Genomic DNA, 19,597 nt, shown 5'->3' with positions numbered 1-19,597 from the left:
TTTCTTTCTTTCTTTCTTTCTTGCTTCTTTCTTTCTTTTCTTTCTTTCTTTCTTCTTTCTTCTTTCTTTCTTCTCTTTCTTTCTTTTCTTTCTTTCTTTCTTTCTTTCCAGATTCAGTCCCATCAGGTCTGGGGACCAGCCTGAGATTCTGCATTTCTTTATTTTTTTTCTTTTTTTTAAAAACAAGATTTATTTATTTATTTTTAGAGAGGGAAGGGAGGGAGAAAGGGAGAGACACACACACACACATCAATGTGCGGTTGCTGGGGGCTGTGGCCTGCAACCTAGGCATGTGCCCTGACTGGGAATCGAACCTGCGGCTCTTTGGTTCGCAGCCTGAGCTCAATCCACTGAGCCACGCCAGCCAGGGCTGAGTCCTTACACATTAAAGGAGATGTGTTTCCCTCCTCGCTTCCCCGTCACTGCAGGATGTCCTGATGCTGGGCGCCGTCGGAGCCTACGACTGGAGCGGGACCGTAGTTCAGCAGACGTCTCGCGGACCCCTGATCTTCCCCAAGGAGGCCTTCGAGGAGATTCTGCAAGACAGAAACCACAGCTCCTACTTAGGTGAGGCCCGGCAGCACCGGACTCCGCAGCAGCCTGACCCTCCCTTCCCTTCAAGGAGCCCCACCCTGTGGGGTTCCGGGGTCAGTTCCGCCCGGCCCTTAACGGTCACCTACTTACCCTTCCGTTCCGCACGGTACTTGTGTCTCCAATCAGACCTGCGCCCACAACTCCCTAAGGAAACCTGCATTATACTCGCTGGTCTCTCCGGCCCTCGGGGTGGTGGGGTTCCTGTGTTTCTCCCAGACGGAAGCGGTTCCTAAAAGCCCACACAGCAAGGGATGGTCTTTCGTAAATGCAGAGTTCCCGGTCTTCTGTTCCTACGACAAGCTGCCTCCGATTTTGGACGCTTCTTCTGGGGCAGCTCCTGGGCTGTCCATAGAAATTACATGACCATTTAAACCTTCCCCACGACCCTCGGAGGGGGATCTCATTGTCCCCACTGTGCCTTTGAGAGCCAATGAGCTTACTAATCTGCCTCAAGGTGACAGGTCCAGCATCGGAAGCGGGGACCGTCCAACTCCCAAGCCCGTGTTCTCCCCACTCTGCACCCTTCCCTGTCTCACCCATTTGGTGACTGACTCGTCAGAGAAACAGTCGTTGTGGGCCAGGTTCCTGAGTGGCCGGTTGGGGGGACAACCCAGAATGTAGAGTCTGATGTCCTGCCCTCGCAGGGCAGTGCCACCGGTCAACGCGCAGGCGCAGCTCATCTTAGAAACAGCGGGACATGTCCCCGGGGGGCAGGCTCAGGACACGGAGCCGCGCCGCACAGCTGGCAGCCAAGGGCCTGTGGCCGCCTCTGCCGGCGGAGCCCGCCCGGGCCGCCTGCTACACTCTGTGACTCTGTCTCTCCCAGGTTACTCTGTGGCCGCGATCTCTACCGGGAGGGGGGTCCACTTCGTCGCGGGTGCCCCTCGGGCAAACTACACCGGCCAGATAGTGCTCTACCGTGTCAGCGGCAGCGGCAACGTCACCGTGGTTCAGGCCCACAGAGGCGACCAGGTAAAGGGGACTCCTCACTGAGAAGGCGACGTGGGTTGCAGGCAGAGCTGGGGCAGGCGGGGAGGTGGAGGGAAGGGAGACTAGCGCCCCCCGAGGGCCTGCCCTGTGACTGCCACCTGCGTGCACTTACTCGAATGTCCCTGAGGTCTTCCCAGCAGCCCCGAGACCTGCCGCCTCCTCCCGACAGGCTCCGCAGAGGTCGACCAGCTTTCCGGGTCGCGTGGCTTTCGTGGGTGGGGCTGCCACTCAAACCCAGCCCCAGCGGGCCACACGGCCTGCACCGTTGGGCCACTTCCCACTCCACATTTTCGACCCCCGGGTGAAGAATGCCGGGCATCGTTTAGCCCCAGCGACGGGCACCTGGCCGCTGGTTTGTGGGCAGGCCTCTACCGGGAACCGAGGATTTGGAGGAGAAATAATGAGAAGGGAGTGGGGTCCTGTCGCTTGGAGCTCGCCCAAAGTGACTCTCTTCTCGGCCACTTCCCTCTGATGTGTGACAGTTCCATAGTCAAACGACCGTGACCATGGTCTCGGGTGTGGCCCATGGGGGCAGAGGTGAGCGGGCAGACTCCCGTCTCCTTCCCAAGTAGCTTTGACTCGCGGCCCAGGCACCTGTGTGCGGTGAGCCCCACGGGTCTCTGGCAGCCCCCCGGGAAGTTTCTTCCTTGCCTTGGAGAAACCGGCCTGTGCAGATTTCTCCTCTCCGGGAGTGAGTCCAATCCCACGGCCTCTCTGGGTTTTCGGGACCTGAGTCTTCCACTTCCTCGACCACAAACCAGTTGTGGTCACATACTTTTCCCTCCTCTTGAACATTTTTTAAAAGGCTGCTTTTATTTTGAGGGGAAAAAAACAATGAAAATGTTGCAGAAGAAATAACTTCTCACTCGCTTCCGAACGCTTCAGAGGTATTCCTGGGGCATGCGCTGAACGTGGCTGAACGTGGCTGAACATTCGACCCCCAGCCTGCCTCCTCTCACCCCCTCTCCCTCTCACCCTCCCAGCCCAACCTGTCCGGCGACGACCCTCCTGTCCCTGATCAGCCCAGGGACACTGACCTCACGCATGTGTCCCCGCCCCTCTTCACTTAGAAATCTCCTTGGCGTCTCTTAAGGTGCCGTGCCCGCAATACCTGATCTTCCGAAGCCTTCCTGCCCCCCTGCAACCCGGTCACACGACACTTGGTACTCTCCTCTACTGTAGTGCATTTTTCCGTGGAAGCACGACATGTGTTCCCCCTTTCCCTCCTCCTCCCCCTCTTCTCCGAAACACACCTGCTGCGTCTGCTCAGTGTGGGCTCGGACCCACCAGCCGCAGAAGCACCCGGAGGGTTTATAAAAATGCTGCGTTTGGGACCGAGTCCCAGGCGTTGCCTCAGAACCCCTAGAAATGGGCTTGGGAGTCTGTATGTTTTAAAGGTTGTTCTTGGTGGTTCGTGTGCACCCTGCGGTGTCAGGGCCGAGTGTGTGATGACGATGCAGCCTGAGAGACGGGGGTGTCCCCATCTGTAGGTTTCTAGCACTTCACGAGGAGTCAACACTCGCTCTGCCTCTGTCGCGTGAGGAGACACGAGGTCAGTGTAACGCCGGGGTGTGCGGACCCCGGGAATCCTGAGGGTGCTGTGCTTTCCCACTGCAGATCGGCTCCTATTTCGGCAGCGTGCTGTGCGCGGTCGACGTGGACGGAGACGGCGTGACGGACGTGCTCCTGGTGGGCGCGCCCATGTACATGAACAACCTGAAGAAGGAGGAGGGGCGCGTCTACCTGTTCACGATCACGAAGGTAACGACGTCATTGCGCTGGCCTCGTTCGCGTTCCTAGTGGTAAATGGGTGTTCGTCTGCATGTTTGCATGTACCTGGAGAGAATCTATTGTCCCTGAATAATGGTTTTCATGTACAGTATGGATCACATTTCTTCATTTTGAGAATGTCACCATTTAGTCATAATTTTAAAAATTACATGAATCTGCCCTGGCTGGCGTAGCTCAGTGGATTGAGCCTGAGCTGCGAACCAAAGTGTCACAGGTTCGATTCCCAGTCAGGGCACATGCCTGGGTTGCAGGCCACGGCCCCCAGCAACCGCACATTGGTGTTTCTCTCTCTCTCTCTCTCTCTCCCTCCCTTCCCTCTCTAAAAAATAAGTAAATAAAATCTTAAAAAAAAAGAAAAAAATTACATGAATCTAGAGCTTAATGTGTTACGCACTGACATCTTCCATGAGAGGTCTTTGAATACATATTCTCTTATACAAATAAAGTCATTATACTATACGTGCATGTCGTTTTTAAGTGCACACACATGCACACACACATCTGTGTATTTTCCAAGTATCTTACCCAATTGTTCTTCTTTGCCATAATAACAGCTGAGAGTAATCTTACTCACTTCTTACCTGCAATGGACGGATTGTGCCAGGCACTTTGGAAGCCTCCATATAATCCTGGACACTTTGTGCATTCGTTTAGTGAGGAAATTCCACTGCTCAGTGTAACATTTAGGTGTATGTCCAACTCCTAACTTTCCAGTCCTCGCACATAAAGCTCAGCATTCTCTAACATGGAAAAACAGTTTGTCCAACTGGAAGACAAAGCTCTCTACATCCGTCCACATAAGGACAGTGACGCAGGAAGAAACTAGGTGACCACAGAGAAGCGGGGAGGGAAAAGAGGAGCTGCTGTCGATACAGTAAACACCACCTGATAGTTGATGGGGTGTTGTGCCCTAACTTATTTAAATTGATGTAAAATTACCTTGAGCAGAAGCAATTAAAACCATTCTAAAGAATACCAGCCCTGGCTGGCGTAGCACAGTGGATTGAGCGCGGGCTGGGAACCAAAGTGTCCCAGGTTCGATTCCCAGCCAGGGTACATTCCTGGGTTGCAGGCCACGGCCCCCAGCAACCACACATTGATGCTTCTCTCTCTCTCTCTCCTCTCTCCCCCTCCCTTCCCTCCCTAAAAATAAATAAATAAAATCTTAAAAAAAAAAAGAATATAGAGAATGTGTAGTTGAGCATTTAATAAGGAAAGGGCATTATCTACTTGGTTGAAAATTTACCAAATCTCAGTTTCTTAAATATTTCTTGCTTGTCAACTGTTATGAATCATCAATAACTGCTGAAGGTGAGAAGATCCAACACTTTCTCAAACTCAGCAGCAAATTGGTTTCTAGAGGCTGACCATAGAGGAGGGGGAACCAGCGCTGACCCAGTTTCATAGTAACGAATGTTGCCGTCTTGTGAAGTCGTGAAATATTTCCATTCTTGATTTCAAAATCAAAAAAAAAAATCTGCATCTTTTACAAGGAAATGGATTTTCTTTGGGTGGGATTATTTAGTGTTTCTTATCGTGTATATTAACAATCTCATTGTTCTCTTCCTATACCATTATAATTATGCCATTGTTGAGTAAGTTTTACGTAAAGGTCTAAATTAAGATACTGTATTTTATTTTGTCTGTACCTTAATTGTATTCAGCATATTCCATTTTCACCATAAACATTTTAAATCGAGGTTGGAAACAGGTGCAGATGTTAGTGTTGAGGGGAAAGGAGGTAAAGGAGCGGGTGTTCTAGGTAGGCTGGTCGCTAAGGAGAATTCCCCCTTTCACCCTGACTTATGACCCCACATCCTATGACCTTACTTACAGAAATCATTGCTTGAAATTCTTAGCATGTTTGGGAATTGTGAGTTCGGGGTTTAGAGCCCTGGCCACGTTTACCAGTTTGTAAACTGCATCGGCTCGGCCTCGTCTGCTGTGAGTTTTAATCTCCAGGGCTGCCGGGTTTGCCGTAATCCTGCCCGTCCCCCTTCCGCAGGGCATTCTGAACTGGCACCGGTTCCTGGAAGGCCCCGAGGGCGCGGAGAACGCTCGGTTCGGCTCGGCCATCGCGGCTCTCTCGGACGTCAACATGGACGGCCTCAACGACGTGATCGTCGGGGCGCCCCTGGAGAACCACAACGCCGGTGCCGTGTACATCTACAACGGCCACCAGGGCACCATCCGCACCAAGTGCTCGCAGGTGAGGCGCGCGTTTCCTGGCCGCGTGCTCACACGCGGGTATTGTCGTCGTTGTGCCAGAGCGACTGGGAATCTCGCTCCACCCCTCCGCTCACCCTTCCCGTCTTACAGCGTCATCCCCTCCTTCCATCACTGCTCAGCGAGCTCCTAACAGGGTCGGGACTGTCCTAGGCCTTGCGGACGCTGCAGACATCCGGGCAAACGTCTGCTCGTCGTGGATCTTACCGATCCAGCCTTGTGGACGAGACAGAGGAGAAATAAGATGAATAGGATAAAGAGTTCCACAGAGTAATAAATGATAAGGGACATTTCCAATGAAACAGGGAATAAGAGTCCAGAGATGGGAGGTATCAGGTGTTTCAAACGGGGAGGAGAAGCAGCTTGGGGTGGGTACCTGCAGGGAGGCAGGTCAGACCGGACTCGGCCTTGAATTTGACCGGCTCCATCCCAGGCCACTATTCCTCCACCTCATTGTGCTGGTTTGTGGTTTTATGTTAAAAGATTCGTGCTGTCTCTTTGATGACAATGTGGCTGCAGGAATGAAAAAAAAGGTCAGATAAGAAGAGCCCGGAAAATCGATGGGGTTTCTCGGAGACCGAGGTCCCCAGGGCGTGGCCGTGTGGAGGAGCTTGCGGGCTGTGCAGCGGCTGCTGTGTTGTCCGTCTCAGTGGCCGCGCCCTGTAATTTCACGTCACCCGTGTCCTTTCAGAAAATCCTGGGATCCGACAGAGCCTTCCGGAGCCCCCTGCAGTTCTTCGGCAGGTCCCTGGACGGCTACGCAGACCTCAATGGGGACTCCATCCCCGACGTGTCTGTCGGTGCCTTCGGGCGCGTGGTCCAGCTCTGGTGAGTCGGGGGAAGCCAGGCACGCAGCAGTGGGCCGACACCGGGCCTGGGGAGCAGGTGGACCGCTGTGCTGGTCGTGCAGGAACGCCACCCGTGCTGTCCGAGACGCCGGGTCACCGAGGTGTCCTGGTTGGCATGGCGGAAGGAGCCCGTGTCCCCTGGTGGGAGATAAAAACCACTTGTTTCACAGCAGCATCTGGTGCCGCTTCTCTCTGTGTGAGCGGAAACGGGAGTGGTGCAGACAACCCCCGGGACATGGTACCCAGGTCTCTGAGACCGGCGTCCCCAGGCAGCCTGGCCCCACCCCGTCCATGGCCAGGCAGCCCCCTGGCAGTGGCCCAGACCCGCCCAGTGCTCAGACCACACGAGAGAAGCGCTACTTCTTGGGTGGTTAAGACGCGCCTTTCAAAACTATTCGTCACCCTCAAGAAGCCAGGAGGTCGGTCTAGTGACCTCTCCGTGACCTCAGGAGGAGCTGAAGAGGGGGGGACAGTTAGGGATCCGAGGCCCATATGATTCAAGGACAAAACAAGTGTGTGGGGCTGGCGAGGAGATGGAACCAGAGAGAAGCGGAGAGCTGGAGCGAGAGTCCCCGGGGGGGCAGGGCGCAGCCTTCCGGCCACTGGTTTCTGTCTAAAAACGTGCTCTCGGCGCCCAAGCACATCAGGGACAGGAAAGTACTCGGGGTGTCGTGTCGTTTCTGAGTGTGGCGATACTGTTTACGGGGCCTCACGCGTGGTTCTAAACCACAAAATGCGTCGTTTTAATGACATCTTTACGTGGGGAAATAAAGCTCGAGGATCATGCTTGAGACTTTAAAAACAAGCCAACATTTACTGAACAAAATCAGGTAAATCAGTGAGGAGCAGCACACCGTTGGAAAATGCAAGGGGTGATGGCATAATCACGTGACTGACTTTAAGCAAGAAGGAGTCGCACCTCCATGGACGCCGCCCCGCAGCCACCACCGCGCTGGCACACTCTAGATCGTGTGGCCCCCAGTGGCTGCGCCCTTCTCCTGGAAGGTGACTTTGATTCTCTAAAACAGTCAAGACACATGAAATCAACTCATCAACGTTCAGTCAAGCTGGGTTAATGGCACATTTGTGGGCACATTCTAATTGGGTGCCGAGGCTGGTTTTCCTGGGTGACTTCCTGAGGATCACTTTTGAAAGACAAGTGTGCAGAATCAGCTCAGTCGGTGCCATTCCTACTGGGACGAGCGCTCGGCGTCTCGGAGCCGGACGGCGAGAGCCTTGCCCCGGACGCAGCAGACCGTGTGGGCGCATGGACGGGCTGCGTTGCTCATGAGATGCTTTCTGGCTGCTTCTCGGGGCCCTGGTAGATGTGTGATAAATTATCAAAGTGATTTTCCAATGGACTCGCATCCTGAAATTAAGAGAAAATGTTTTCTCTGTCTTGTTGGAGTCCTTGTAGGAACAGGGAAATTACCGATGCCTGCTTGGTGCTTTGTAAATAGTTATGGGGGGTTACGAGGGGTCGTCATGGTGAAGGAGAAATCCCAACGGGCACGCGATGAGGATGCTGTGGGCTCTCATGGCTCATGTGCCACCATTTACCACTACCTGTCACTCAGTGAAGCTACAAACGTCTTTGTGTCTCAGACTCTCCATTGCTAAGTGGACATGACATCTGTCCTGCCCGTTGCGTAGGAATGTTGTGGAAGCAATGAGGCCACGTGTGTGGAGAACCCTTCAGAGAGCTCATGGGCAGAGCACCTTGCCCAGGTGGCCCTAGCCGGTGTGGCTCAGCTGGTTGGAGCATCATCCTGTGCACCAAAAGGTTGCGGGTTCAATTCCTGGTCAGGGCACATACCTAGGTTATGGATTTGATCCATAGTCGGGGCTCGGACAGGAGGCAATCAGTCGATGTTCCTCACGTCTCTCTCTCTCTCTCCCCCCCCAACCCCGCCCTTCCCCTGTCTCTAAAAATGCCCTTGGGGGAGGATAAAAACAAACAGAACAAAAAGCATGATCCCCACCACCATCCCAGAGCTTTCCAACATAAAATACTGCTGCAGTGCTGAGACAGGGGTGGGGAGAATAACTGGGGAGTGGTGGCCCTGGTCCCCTGCGCGGCCCTCAGCAATGTGGCCATTCACCTGTGTCCGCTGCACCTTTCAGGTCGCAGAGTATCGCTGACGTGTCAATGGAGGCCTCATTCACACCAGAAAAGATCTCTCTGTCCAACAAGAACGCCGAGGTGCGCCTGACGCTCTGCTTCAGTGCCAAGTTCAGGCCTCCCAAGCAGGACAACCGCGTGGGTGAGTGGACTGGCAACGATCTGAATGGAGACAGGTTGGCTTAAAGGTCTTTCATCCTGAACGCAACTTACCTTTGAGTTTGCAGACCAAAGGAAATAAGGGTTTTAGTTGCAGGCACTTCAATGGCCACACACGTGCGGTGGCCGGGAGGGGCTAGCCAGGCGGGAAGCTTTCAGGGGTGTCCAACCCGAGGCCCGTGGGCCGCATGCGGCCCAGGATGGCTCTGCAGGCGACCCAACACAAAATCGTAAATTTACTTAAAACCTTGTTTTTCTTTTTGCTCATCAGTTCTCATTATTGTTTGTGTATTTAATGTGTGGCCCAAGAGGCCGAAAGGACGGGCACTCCTGAGTGACCTTCCTCCGTCATCTCCCGCAGGTGATAATCTGCTGCAGTCTCTATGACATAGTCACGGGACCTCCCAACTGTACCCCTCGAGTGTCTCTCTCCCCCGGGGTCCCCCTGTGAAACCTGGGCTCGCCCCGCCTCCCCTCCCTGCAGCCTGGGTGCAGGGAGGCGCCCCTGTGGGCTGGGCCATGGTCCAGGCAGAGGTGTCCAGTGTGAGCACCGGACATCAGCCCTGCTCTTCGGGGATCAGTGAGCATGCAATAGTGACAGATCGTACAAAAGAACACATAATTCTTGCCCAGTGTCTTCCATTTCCTAAACAATCCAGAGAGGTGAGCAGAGGCCTGGGGCGTGTTATCAGCTGGGGACAGGGAGGAAACCCGCGAGCACTGGTCAGCAGGAACTGTCACCGTCTCCGGGACTGGCCAAGGCATCTGTCGGGCCAGGCCGGGTCCCGCCTCCTCTCTCACGTCTTTCCTCACCGCCTCGCTGCCCCTTCATCCCACCCCACCCGCTGCGGTGGCGTCTGGGCCCCCGCCACGAGCAGCGGTCGACTTCGCACTCGGTTAAATGACCTCCTCTGTCTGCGGCCGTGGGTTCTGTCCCCGCTGCATCGGTCTCTGGCTCTAAACTGTAGGAAGCGGTAGTTCCCGCAGGTACTTCCCTCCGCAGTTAACGAGTGAACCAACAGAAAGACTGGGAATATAGACATGCCTGGGAAAACCATACAATAGTTCTAGCAGATATTCTAAAGGTAACATCTATAATTAACATTTTTGGAAGTCTACTCAACCTTTAAAATATCAACAGTAATAAAATGAGATCGAGTAACCCCAGCCGATGCTATGAATAGTGCCGGATCTCCCTTGATGTTAGCACGCGGTCAGCAGACTTCGGTTGGCCATAGTGTAGACAATGGCTTCTTTCTTAAAACAATTTAGTTATTTATTTTCAGAGAGGGGAAGGGGGGAGAAAGAGACTGAGAGAAACATCAACGTGTGGTTGCCTCTCATGTGCCTCCTACTGGGGACCTGGCCTGCAACCTAGGCATGTGCCCTGACTGGGAATCGAACCAGCGACGCTTTTGTTGTCAGGCTGGCACTCAATCCACTGAGCCACACCAGCCAGGGCTAGACATTGGTTTTCCATTTCCTTTTCCCTGGCTCAGTGTCATTATCTGCTCTGTTGATGAGGCAATGGAGGCTCAAAGGGGTTTAACACACGGCCTACAGTCACACCGCTCCTCAAAGCAGAGTGAGGACTCAAGCCAAGTCTGTCTGATCAGAGCCTCATCGCTGCCAGGCTGCGTGCCTCCCCCGGGGAGCACCCCGACACACCCGGCACCGCACCCGCTCCCTTGCGGCACCTCAGCCCCTCTCACCTAGCAGTGAACCCTCACACCTGCAGACACGGCGAGAGCGTGGGCTCTGGCTTCCGAATCACCTGAATTTTATTTCTGCTCGTGCCCTCGCTGTGCGAGGTGACTGAGGTGAATTAGTTCGCCTCTTTCATTCTGTTCATTGTCGGGAAACAAGATAGTGATGCCTCCTCTCCGGTGCACTGTAAAACTTGAATAAGGTAACACGTAAGAATGTGTTCCGGGGTGGGCACTCAATAGCTGCTTCTTTCCTTTTGTGCCATCGAGTTCCGAACGATGTTTGGAAACCAGAATGTGAGGTGGTGACTCGGCCAGCGTCACTCAGCAGGCGGTGGCGACCCCACTTGTCTTTCCCTGCTCCAGCCACATCTCTCTGAATCACACGTCTTTGTGTCCACACTCACGTCTGTCACCAGAGCCAGAATCGCAGATGTCATGGGCTGTCCACGGCTCACCCTGTGTCCATGGAAAGACCATTTCTATATCTTCTCTTTTTTTTAAAGATTTTATTTATTTATTTTTAGAGAGGGAAGGAAGGGAGAAAGAGAGAGAGAGAGAGAGAAACATCAATGTGCGGTTGCTGGGGGCCATGGCCTGCATCCCAGGAATGTACCCTGACTGGGAATCGAACCTGCGATGCTTTGGTTCGCAGCCCGCGCTCAACGCACTGAGCTACGCCAGCCAGGGCTCATTTCTATATTTTCTCATTCCTGAGCCTTCGCCCAATAAGACCCAATAAGACTGGGATGCTTCTTCCTTTGAAAGAGTCTGTCGTGACCTTTTTGTATGATGTCTCCCACAGCCATCACATACAACATCACCATCGACGCAGACCTGTACTCGTCCCGGGTCACCTCCAGGGGCTTGTTCCAGGAGAACAACGAGAGGACCCTGCAGAAGGACGTGGCCGTCGGCCAGGCACAGACTTGCTCCACGCTCGTCATCAACATCCAGGTGAGGCCTCCGAGTCTCCCCTTCCTCGCCCTCCTCCTCCTCCGGGCCGGTCCCCGCGGGCCAGCCCCAGTGGACGCTGATGAGTCAGAAGATGCTTGTCTCCCTAGTGAAAGTTTTCCTGCTCTAGGAACGGGACGCACCTTTCCTTTGCTTGTATCCATGGCCACACTCCATCATTAATCGGTCAGGGGCGTTAAATTTTATCCGGGATGCTAGCCAGGGCTACATGTAAGGTTCTTAAAGACAGCAAGGACAGAGCGCTCCATTAGATATTTAACAGGGAGGGTGAGTGGCCCGTAAGCTTTATTTTGACATTTTTCCTATCTTGGAAAAATTGTCTTCATTTTTAAGGTGCTGGGAAGAACAATTTCAATGGTGCTTTTCCATGATTGGATTTCGTTAGCAAAGGTGACGGACGGCAGAGTTTCGGGTCAAAACGATCGGCTCTGACCTTAGGCCACAGTTACGCTCACTCAGACGGGTCTAGAAAACCTCCCGAGCAGGAAGATGCTCTCCAAGAGGAGAACACTTCCAACGGGAAGTTTACTTTATGGATTATAGGCATAGTTCTCCCCGGAAACCACACAATTGTTTGGAAGTATAATTTACGCAGGAAACCATTTTCGAAGAAGCCGTTGAAGAACTTCTGTAGAATGCGGTTGTCAGAGAGTGTACGACGCGTAAGGATTGCCAAGGAAACTTTGACACAATGTGTGTTCTGGGTCCTTGCCCCCAGCAGTCTGGGGGTTGGAGGTCAAGGAAGATACGGGCTGCGGGGGCACCCCCAGGAGTTCCTAGTGCGGACAGATGGTGCAGAGACCACAGCGCAGGGGGTGCTGGGTGCTGAAGCTGGGAACACGTCCAGGGGGTGGGTCGATGCATCAGCTTCGGCCGTGCGTTGTTCCAGGTAGAGGTTCCTTGTCTGCGGAGGTCAGGGGCCGACTGTATCGGTCATTTAAGGGGAAGAAGGCTGGCTTCCATTCTCGGCCGTCCCTGCACTGACGGGTGGAGCTGATGAAACACGTCACCCGTAGTCGGGGGACGAGACAGCCGGGCTGTAGTTCCCGAGGAGACTCCGTTCCTTCTCGTGGGAGAAGTGTTCAGAAGCTGCGGGCTGTTTCCGTCACTAGGAGACTGTGTTCCCGTTAACATCATGTTTGATACCAGTAGGAGGTCGGTCGTGCGTGCCAGTACTGAGCCAGGTGAGGAGGCGTCTCCTTGGAGTCCGGCCTCCAGAGGGCTGGGGACAGGAGCGGTCCCCGCTGTGAGTGGAGCTGGTAACAAGTGCTCACCGCTCCGGAAAAGGCGAAGTCAGGTCTCGGTGTTCCCCCTCGGCACCTGGTTCTTTCCCGACCAGCAACGGGGCGCATGTTTGCGCGGGGATCGCTAGACGGCACTCTCAACCCCATTGGGGCAGTTTCATATTTTTCGTTAGACAGGACGCCTCCGAAACCAAGTGGCCTGGGAAACACGGCCCGCCCCCGCCCCCACGCTGAAGGCCAAGTGCATAGGGTGTACGGGCTGGGGTTGGCTTCCTGACTGCGGGCCGGGATGTGTAGCATCCCACCTGTGTGAGGAGAGAGCAGCTGCTAACGGTCAGCTGGAGCCAGAAGTTGGGGGCTTGGTTCTGGGTCAGGCCTTGTAGAGCGGAGTTAGGTTCCGACTGAGGAAGGGAACCTTCTCCATCACTCTGAGCACCGTCCCTGCGAGGCCGTCACCTTCCCTTCCAGAGGTCTTCCCAGGACCCCTAAGGATGCCCAGGCCTTGGCGACAGGAGGCGAAAGGCCAGGGCCAACGACCTACAAGCCAGACCCTGACCCAGGGGCTTCTGAGCATATGTCTCTGAGCAAAACTGGACGCAATCCTCTAAACGCCTACGACCCCCCTCTGCACACGTGACGAGACGACTGAGGGTTGACTAAGAATTGCTGCTTCTGATTTTTTCTGAACCCCAGTCCTGAGGTTTCTCAGCAGTGGGGAGGCGGAGAGCGGAATTAGGGCAACAGGGAAGAAGCCAGGGTCTTGAAAATGCGCAGCAAGACTGTGGCCCTTTTCTTGGGTTCAAGTCGAGGGTGTCAGCCTGTGGCCCGCAGGTCGCGTGCAGCCCAGGACGGCCGTGAGCGCGGCCCGGCACAGAGCCGTCAATCTACTTAAAACGTCGTGAGATTCTTTGGCGATGACATGTCGTAGTGCATTGAATGGGTGGCCCAGGACAACTCTTCCTCTTCCAGGGTGGGCCGGAGACGCCGAAAGGTTGGGCACCCCTGTCGGAAAGCTTCCGTGTGCTAATCGCCTGCCTCTGTGTTTGCACGCACACGCGTGTGTATCTAGGAGCCCTCGGACGTCGTCAGCCCCTTGGACCTGTGCGTGAACATCAGCCTGGCGGCCCCCGGCTCCAGCCCCGCCCTGGAAGCCTACTCCGAGACCGCCAAGGTCTTCAGCGTAAGTGCGGCCTCCCGGCCTCCGGTTCCCCCCACTGAGCTTCAAGCCGCTCACGGCTGCTTGGCCTGTACGTACTCAGGACCCAGCCTTTGAATCGTTAACTTTCTGAATGAAACACCACTGGTTAGGGGCACAGCACATGACTTCCACGGAGGCTGAGAGTTGTGTCCTCCCTGGTCTCTGCCCTGTTCCCCCCCAACGAGCCTGGTGAACCACGCCCAGCCCCCCGCCCCACGAAGGCGGTCTGTAGATTTGCGTTGAAGAAACACAGAGCAATAACGCAAACACCTTAGGAAGCAAAATGTCACCGACAGCTGTGACGTTCGTGCGACTCCCCAGCCCCGCAGACCCACATTCCCCTTGCTCCCCGGGGAAGTCATCTCCTTGAATTTCACATTGATTGTTGCTTTTCTTTCTGATGTTGCTAGACATGTGTGCCCTCCTAAGACTCTGTGTGGCTTGGCGTGGTTCTGAGCCTCGTGTGAATGGCATGATGCCGTGTGTGCCGTGCCAGCCTGCACATTCTCACACGCACGTGTCTGGGACTGTCCCCCCTTGCAGGTCCCCTTCTACAAGGACTGCGGAGAGGACGGCGTGTGCATCTCTGACCTCGTGCTCACGGTCCAACAGGTGCCGGCTGCTCAGTGAGTCTGACTGTAAAGCCCCGCGCAGCCCTGGCTGCTGTGGCTCAGTGGGTTGGGTGTCATCCCGTGAACCGCAAGGTCGCTGGTTCAATTCCAGGTCAGGGCACATCCCTGGGTTGCGGGCCAGGTCCCCGGTTGGGGGCATGTGAGAGGCAACTAATTGGTGTTTCTCTCCCTCTCTTTCTCCTTCCCTTCCCCTCTCTCTAAAAGTAAGTAAATAAAATCTTGAAAAACAAATAAAGTTCAGTGTACAATGTAGAAGTAACAGACACATTCATTTGTGTTATTCAAGTGAATGTTTATGGAGATTTTTTTACAATAGAAATATTCATAACTGATCAAGACTTTTAAAATCTAAATTCAATTTCTACCATTATATAGACATAAAACAATAAGAGGTATAAAGCCGTCCATAAACCCTGGCTGGCGTAGCTCAGTGGATTGAGCACGGGCTGAGAACCAAAGTGTTGCAGGTTCGATTCCCAGCCAGGGCACATGCCTGGGTTGCAGGCCACGACCCCCAGCAACCGCACATTGATGTTTCTCTCTCTCTCTCTTTCTCCCTCCCTTCCCTCTCTAAAAATAAATAAATAAAATCTTTGAAAAATAAATAAATAAAATAAAATAAAATAAAAATTGTTTAAAAAACAAACAAAAAAGTCCCTATTTAGGTGGCTCCTTCTCCTGCAACGCCACCGAAGGCAGCAGAGAAGAGAGCTCAGTAGCGTCTTGTTTATCGTCAGCATCGCTTTGCAGTGAAACCGTTTATCATTAAGCAACCCCCTCGGTGTTCGAAACAAACCGAAAGAGTTTGGTTTTGACACGGACGAGGCGTTTGCACGCCGGCCCCTGGTCCCCCCCGTGACTGTCCCCCCTCCCCCTTCTGTGACAGAGGCCAGCCCTTCGTGGTCAGCACGCAGAACAGGAGGCTGCCCTTCGCGGTGACGCTGAGGAACCAGAGGGAAAGTGCGTACAACACCAGGCTGGTGGTGGACTTCTCAGAGAACCTGTTTTTCGCATCCATGTCCCCGCCGGTAGGTGGCAACGCCCGTGGTCCCGGGGCCCCTTGTCCGTCCTGGCTCGGCGGCTCCCAGCGAGTTAGACCCCGTGAGGACCGGCCCGACACTGTGTCTAGCTTCTCCTCTGTCTGCCCCGAGTCTCGCCGCCGCGTGGCTGGGGCCCTGGCAGAACCCCCGGCCACCTGTGTGGCACGGCCGCCGGGCGGTGCTCAGAAGCTCCAAGCTGCACTCACTCCCCCGCCTCCCCGGTGAGTCGGATTCCGCAGCTCAGCCACGGTGCTGCTGCTGCGGCTGCCAGACGACACATTCCTGCGAGGTCACCGCATCGTGTCGGCCTGATCGCTATCCCAGGAACACACTTGACCACGAGTGCCCCCTCACCCCTCCTCGGCCACCCAGCTGTGAAAGGGGGAGGAGGGAAAAGCTCAGATTTTCCAAATTCGCCACCTGCTTGACACAGGAATCCTGACACGGCTCCAGCCGGTTTTGAGTCCACGTGGACTTAATGGACCCAGCGTTCTCAGCCTGTTCTGACTTTGGTGTTTATAAGTTTTCTATGCAAAATGACAGCTTTTTCCTTTAAGGAGAAAAGAAAAGGAAGCTAAACAAGAGTCTTTAGATTATTTAAAGTATAAACAAACACCAACAGACGATTTTGGTTTTTTTCTCGTGAAACTACCAAGTTCAAGTCTATCAGGAGAACGGTATGCACTAAAGACAGCATTTCCGAATGCTGGATTAAGGTTACCGTGTGCTCATGAAATGTCAGAGCTACGGTTCACTTCTGGGGGACGTCAGTCCTGTGGCTTGTCGGGTGTGCTGCTGAGCTGTGAGAATGGCGTCTCAGCCCCCTGGACGAGGCCCGCTTTCCACGTCCTGGGGGACAGTGGATCCCCTCAGCGTGAGCCGATCTGGCTGCTGAAAGGCCCACGTGGCTGGCACACCCTCCGGCGTGGCTGTGCCCGCGCACACATGTCACACACCAACGGCTCCTTGTTTCCCGCTATCCTTCAGGCGGATGGGACAGAAGTCACGTGCCAGGTGGCATCCTCTCAGAAGTCCGTGGCCTGCGATGTGGGCTACCCCGCACTGAAGCAGGGACAACAGGTACAGCCTGCGTTTACCCCCTCGAACCCGTGCCAGCCCCTCCTGGGCACAGGCGCCACCACCCCCACACGCCACCCTCCTTGGGAGGTGCCACCCTCCTTGAGAGGTGCCACCCTTTCACAGGCATCATAACATCCCCAGTGGCGCATCTAGAGGAAGAGTTTGAAATCTGAAGGTGTTCTTTAAGTTACTAAAAAAAAGTGAGGTTCCCCCCCAGCAGTCCCTTCCCACACACACACACACCACATGGGAAGGTCTTTTCCGATGGACACGCCGACAGGCGTCGGTCCCAGTGTCGTGCCCCGGGTCCCCGCAGTCCTTTGCTGCCCCTGACGAGCAGAGTTCACACCCACACAAAAGCGTCCGAACCCGGACACGCGGACGTGCCCGAGAGGGGGGTCCCTGTCCGTGGCAGGTGAAAGTTCAGCCCTGCAGGCTGCAGGGGAGGCTGAAGCGAGGTGCACAGCTGCTCACAGCTGCTACACGTGCGGAAGCGTGCGGCGGGCGGGTGGAATTCTGAATTAAACCGGAGGGGCTCGACTTTTGCGGGAGCCCTGTTTTCCGTGCTGGTCCCCGAGCTCGGGACATCACTCAGCGGGACTCTTACTTGTGTGTGCAGGTGACGTTTGCCATCAACTTCGACTTCAACCTCCAAAACCTTCAGAACCAGGCGGCCGTCAGTTTCCGGGCCTCCAGGTAGTAAAACGGAAGGACGTATTCATTCGGTGGACGGCTTTTCCGAGATTTCTCTCTGAGTGATTCATCCCCTGACGCTTGTTTCCGCAGCGAAAGCGATGAGGAAAACACGGCGGACAATTCAGTCGGCTTCAGAATCCCTCTGCTGTACGATGCCGACATTCACATAACGAGGTAGGGCCACCACGGGCGTCCGGCACGTTGGGCCGGCACGCCACACGTCCCCTGTGTGCTGTTCCCCCACTGGGAACGGGGATCGAAACGCTTTTCCCTTCTCGACTCAGACGGACGTCCGGGGACAACCTGGCCCCCAGGGGAGCCCGGAGCCACTCCCGGGTGTTGACCAAAATGACACCAGAAAGGCAGGGGTAATGCTTCTGGCGCAGGCCGGGGGAGACCCTCCCCCCTCGCCCCCAGACAGGCTGCGAACTGCCCCAGATGTCAGAGCGGAGTGCGGGCCGAGAGCTCCCGCCACGTTCTCCAGGCCCCTTCGCTCCCGTGCCCACGAGCTCCCCAGCGACGGCCCCTTTGGGGACCTGGGGGCCTCTAGCACTGTGCTGTGCACGGAGCCGGTCCCCAAATACTGAGTCTGGTCACAGAAGTAGTTAATTTCTGGGTGGAAAAGCGCTGACCTCACAGACAAAGGGTTTGTTCCAAGCAAGAGGAGATGTGGCATTTTCCGAAGGAGGTCACCCATGAGGAGACACGCCCTGCTCCCTTTTCTGGCCTGCCCCCAGTGGAGGAACTGGAGAGCGAGGTGCAGAATGGGGCTGGTGACACCGCTGGTCATGAGTCATTCGTGGGGACAGGTGTCCTGAGACGTGAGTGGCCCATAAACACCACTGGAGCTTGCAGGGTGATCTCATCACCTTCACTCCTGCTTAGACGTGAGGTGGTTTCCTGGAGGCAAACACTCTGGGCACAGCTGTGCCAGGACACGGGCCACAGGGGCCGCCCACCTCCTCGCCTCGGGACCCGGGCTCTCTGCCTGGCGAGGCCGCCTCCCGGCACAGGTCGGTCGTGACCGTGGACAGCACGCAGCAGCGTGATCCCAAAAAGCTAAGCTGCCGAGTGTCCGGGGACAGGACTTCCCCAACTCCCACATCGCCGCAGCCCCGGAAAGTGGGGGAGAGGTGTGGAGGTCCCCCGCAGATCCCCGAGCGAGAACAACAAGGAACGTGTGCCCAAGCCCGAGACGCAGGAGCAGGGAGGGAAAGAGTGATTGTGCACCGGGCGAGCCGCGGGCAGTCAGAGCAGGAACGAGGTGGGGTCCAGGCCGCCGTCCCTGAAAAACTAATCAGCGGCCGCAGACTTTGGACGCCCCTGGACTGCTGGAGAAGGACCGAGGACTCCAGCAGCCGGGGTGATGGATGGGGCAGTTACTCGAAGTTTTTTTTCCTCCCTAGACGGATACTATTTCTGTTTTTTTTTTTAACCTTCACCCGAGGATACAGTTATTGGTACCCAAGAGAGAGGGAGGGGGAGAGAGAGGGAGCAGCATCGGTGTGAGAGAGAAACATCAATCGGTGGCCTCTCATACGCCCTGACCCAGACTGCACCTGCAGCCCAGGAGTGTGCCCTGGCCGGGAATTGAACCCACGACCTCAGCCGCCCGGCCAGGGCCTAAATGCTTTCTCTTAGTATAGTCTTTGTATGACTCCACTCCCCACCACGGCCACCACGGCCAGTTTTCTCAGGCATTTTACCACGGAACAGATGTAAGAACGAGTGGCACTTCACTCTACCAACAGCTTAGCTGTGGATCTTTGTGACGGCAAGTTGGACTCTGAGACATCCTGATCTTCTTTTAAAAATATCGCACAGCTTAAAAAATTAATAGGAAGAATTATGAAGAATAAAGCAAATATGGGTCTTAATCCTAGCACCCAGAGAATTCCTTTTGACTTTTTTAATCAAAAAGAAGAAAGAAAGAAAGAAAGAAAGGAAGGAAGGAAGAAAGAAAGAAAACGCACATGGATGGAAGACCCAAACCTTAGAGAAAGCTGCACAATGGAAAATGAAATCATCCCGCCCGCCCGCCCCACCCACCCCAGAGATGACTAACTCCACCGTTTGAGGAACACCTCCCAGACACGGTTTGGTTTTCCACCAGGACATGAGCATCTCACACACACACACACACACACACACATTATTTACGCAGGTGGAATGATAAAGCCTTTCTGGGCCTTGCTCTTTATGTAAGGAAATCCATATTAGAGAAATACGGATCTAGAGAAATTCGGGTCAGGACATAGAGATTCGACTCCTCCTGTTCCCGACTGGAGTGTAATTT

At 54.8% G+C, this 19,597-nt stretch overlaps 1 protein-coding gene across 1 annotated transcript in view; it reads left to right on the top strand.

The window, feature by feature from the left end:
• ITGA2 (integrin subunit alpha 2) overlaps window positions 1–19,597 on the top strand; it is a 74,226-nt gene that overhangs the window by 41,629 nt on the left and 13,000 nt on the right. The window contains exons 11-23 of the mRNA XM_036020160.1: window positions 429–567; window positions 1,421–1,566; window positions 3,202–3,345; window positions 5,381–5,584; window positions 6,293–6,429; window positions 8,574–8,713; window positions 11,242–11,393; window positions 13,725–13,835; window positions 14,397–14,479; window positions 15,372–15,513; window positions 16,513–16,605; window positions 17,225–17,301; window positions 17,392–17,475. Coding sequence (XP_035876053.1) covers window positions 429–567; window positions 1,421–1,566; window positions 3,202–3,345; window positions 5,381–5,584; window positions 6,293–6,429; window positions 8,574–8,713; window positions 11,242–11,393; window positions 13,725–13,835; window positions 14,397–14,479; window positions 15,372–15,513; window positions 16,513–16,605; window positions 17,225–17,301; window positions 17,392–17,475 — 1,652 coding nt within the window. The remainder of the gene's footprint in view (window positions 1–428; window positions 568–1,420; window positions 1,567–3,201; window positions 3,346–5,380; window positions 5,585–6,292; window positions 6,430–8,573; window positions 8,714–11,241; window positions 11,394–13,724; window positions 13,836–14,396; window positions 14,480–15,371; window positions 15,514–16,512; window positions 16,606–17,224; window positions 17,302–17,391; window positions 17,476–19,597) is intronic.

The sequence above is a fragment of the Phyllostomus discolor genome, chromosome 3, assembly GCF_004126475.2.
Source record: "Phyllostomus discolor isolate MPI-MPIP mPhyDis1 chromosome 3, mPhyDis1.pri.v3, whole genome shotgun sequence".
Lineage (NCBI taxonomy): Eukaryota > Metazoa > Chordata > Mammalia > Chiroptera > Phyllostomidae > Phyllostomus > Phyllostomus discolor.
Note: the sequence above shows the minus strand (reverse complement) of the source record. Positions and strands in the feature narration are given on the sequence as shown.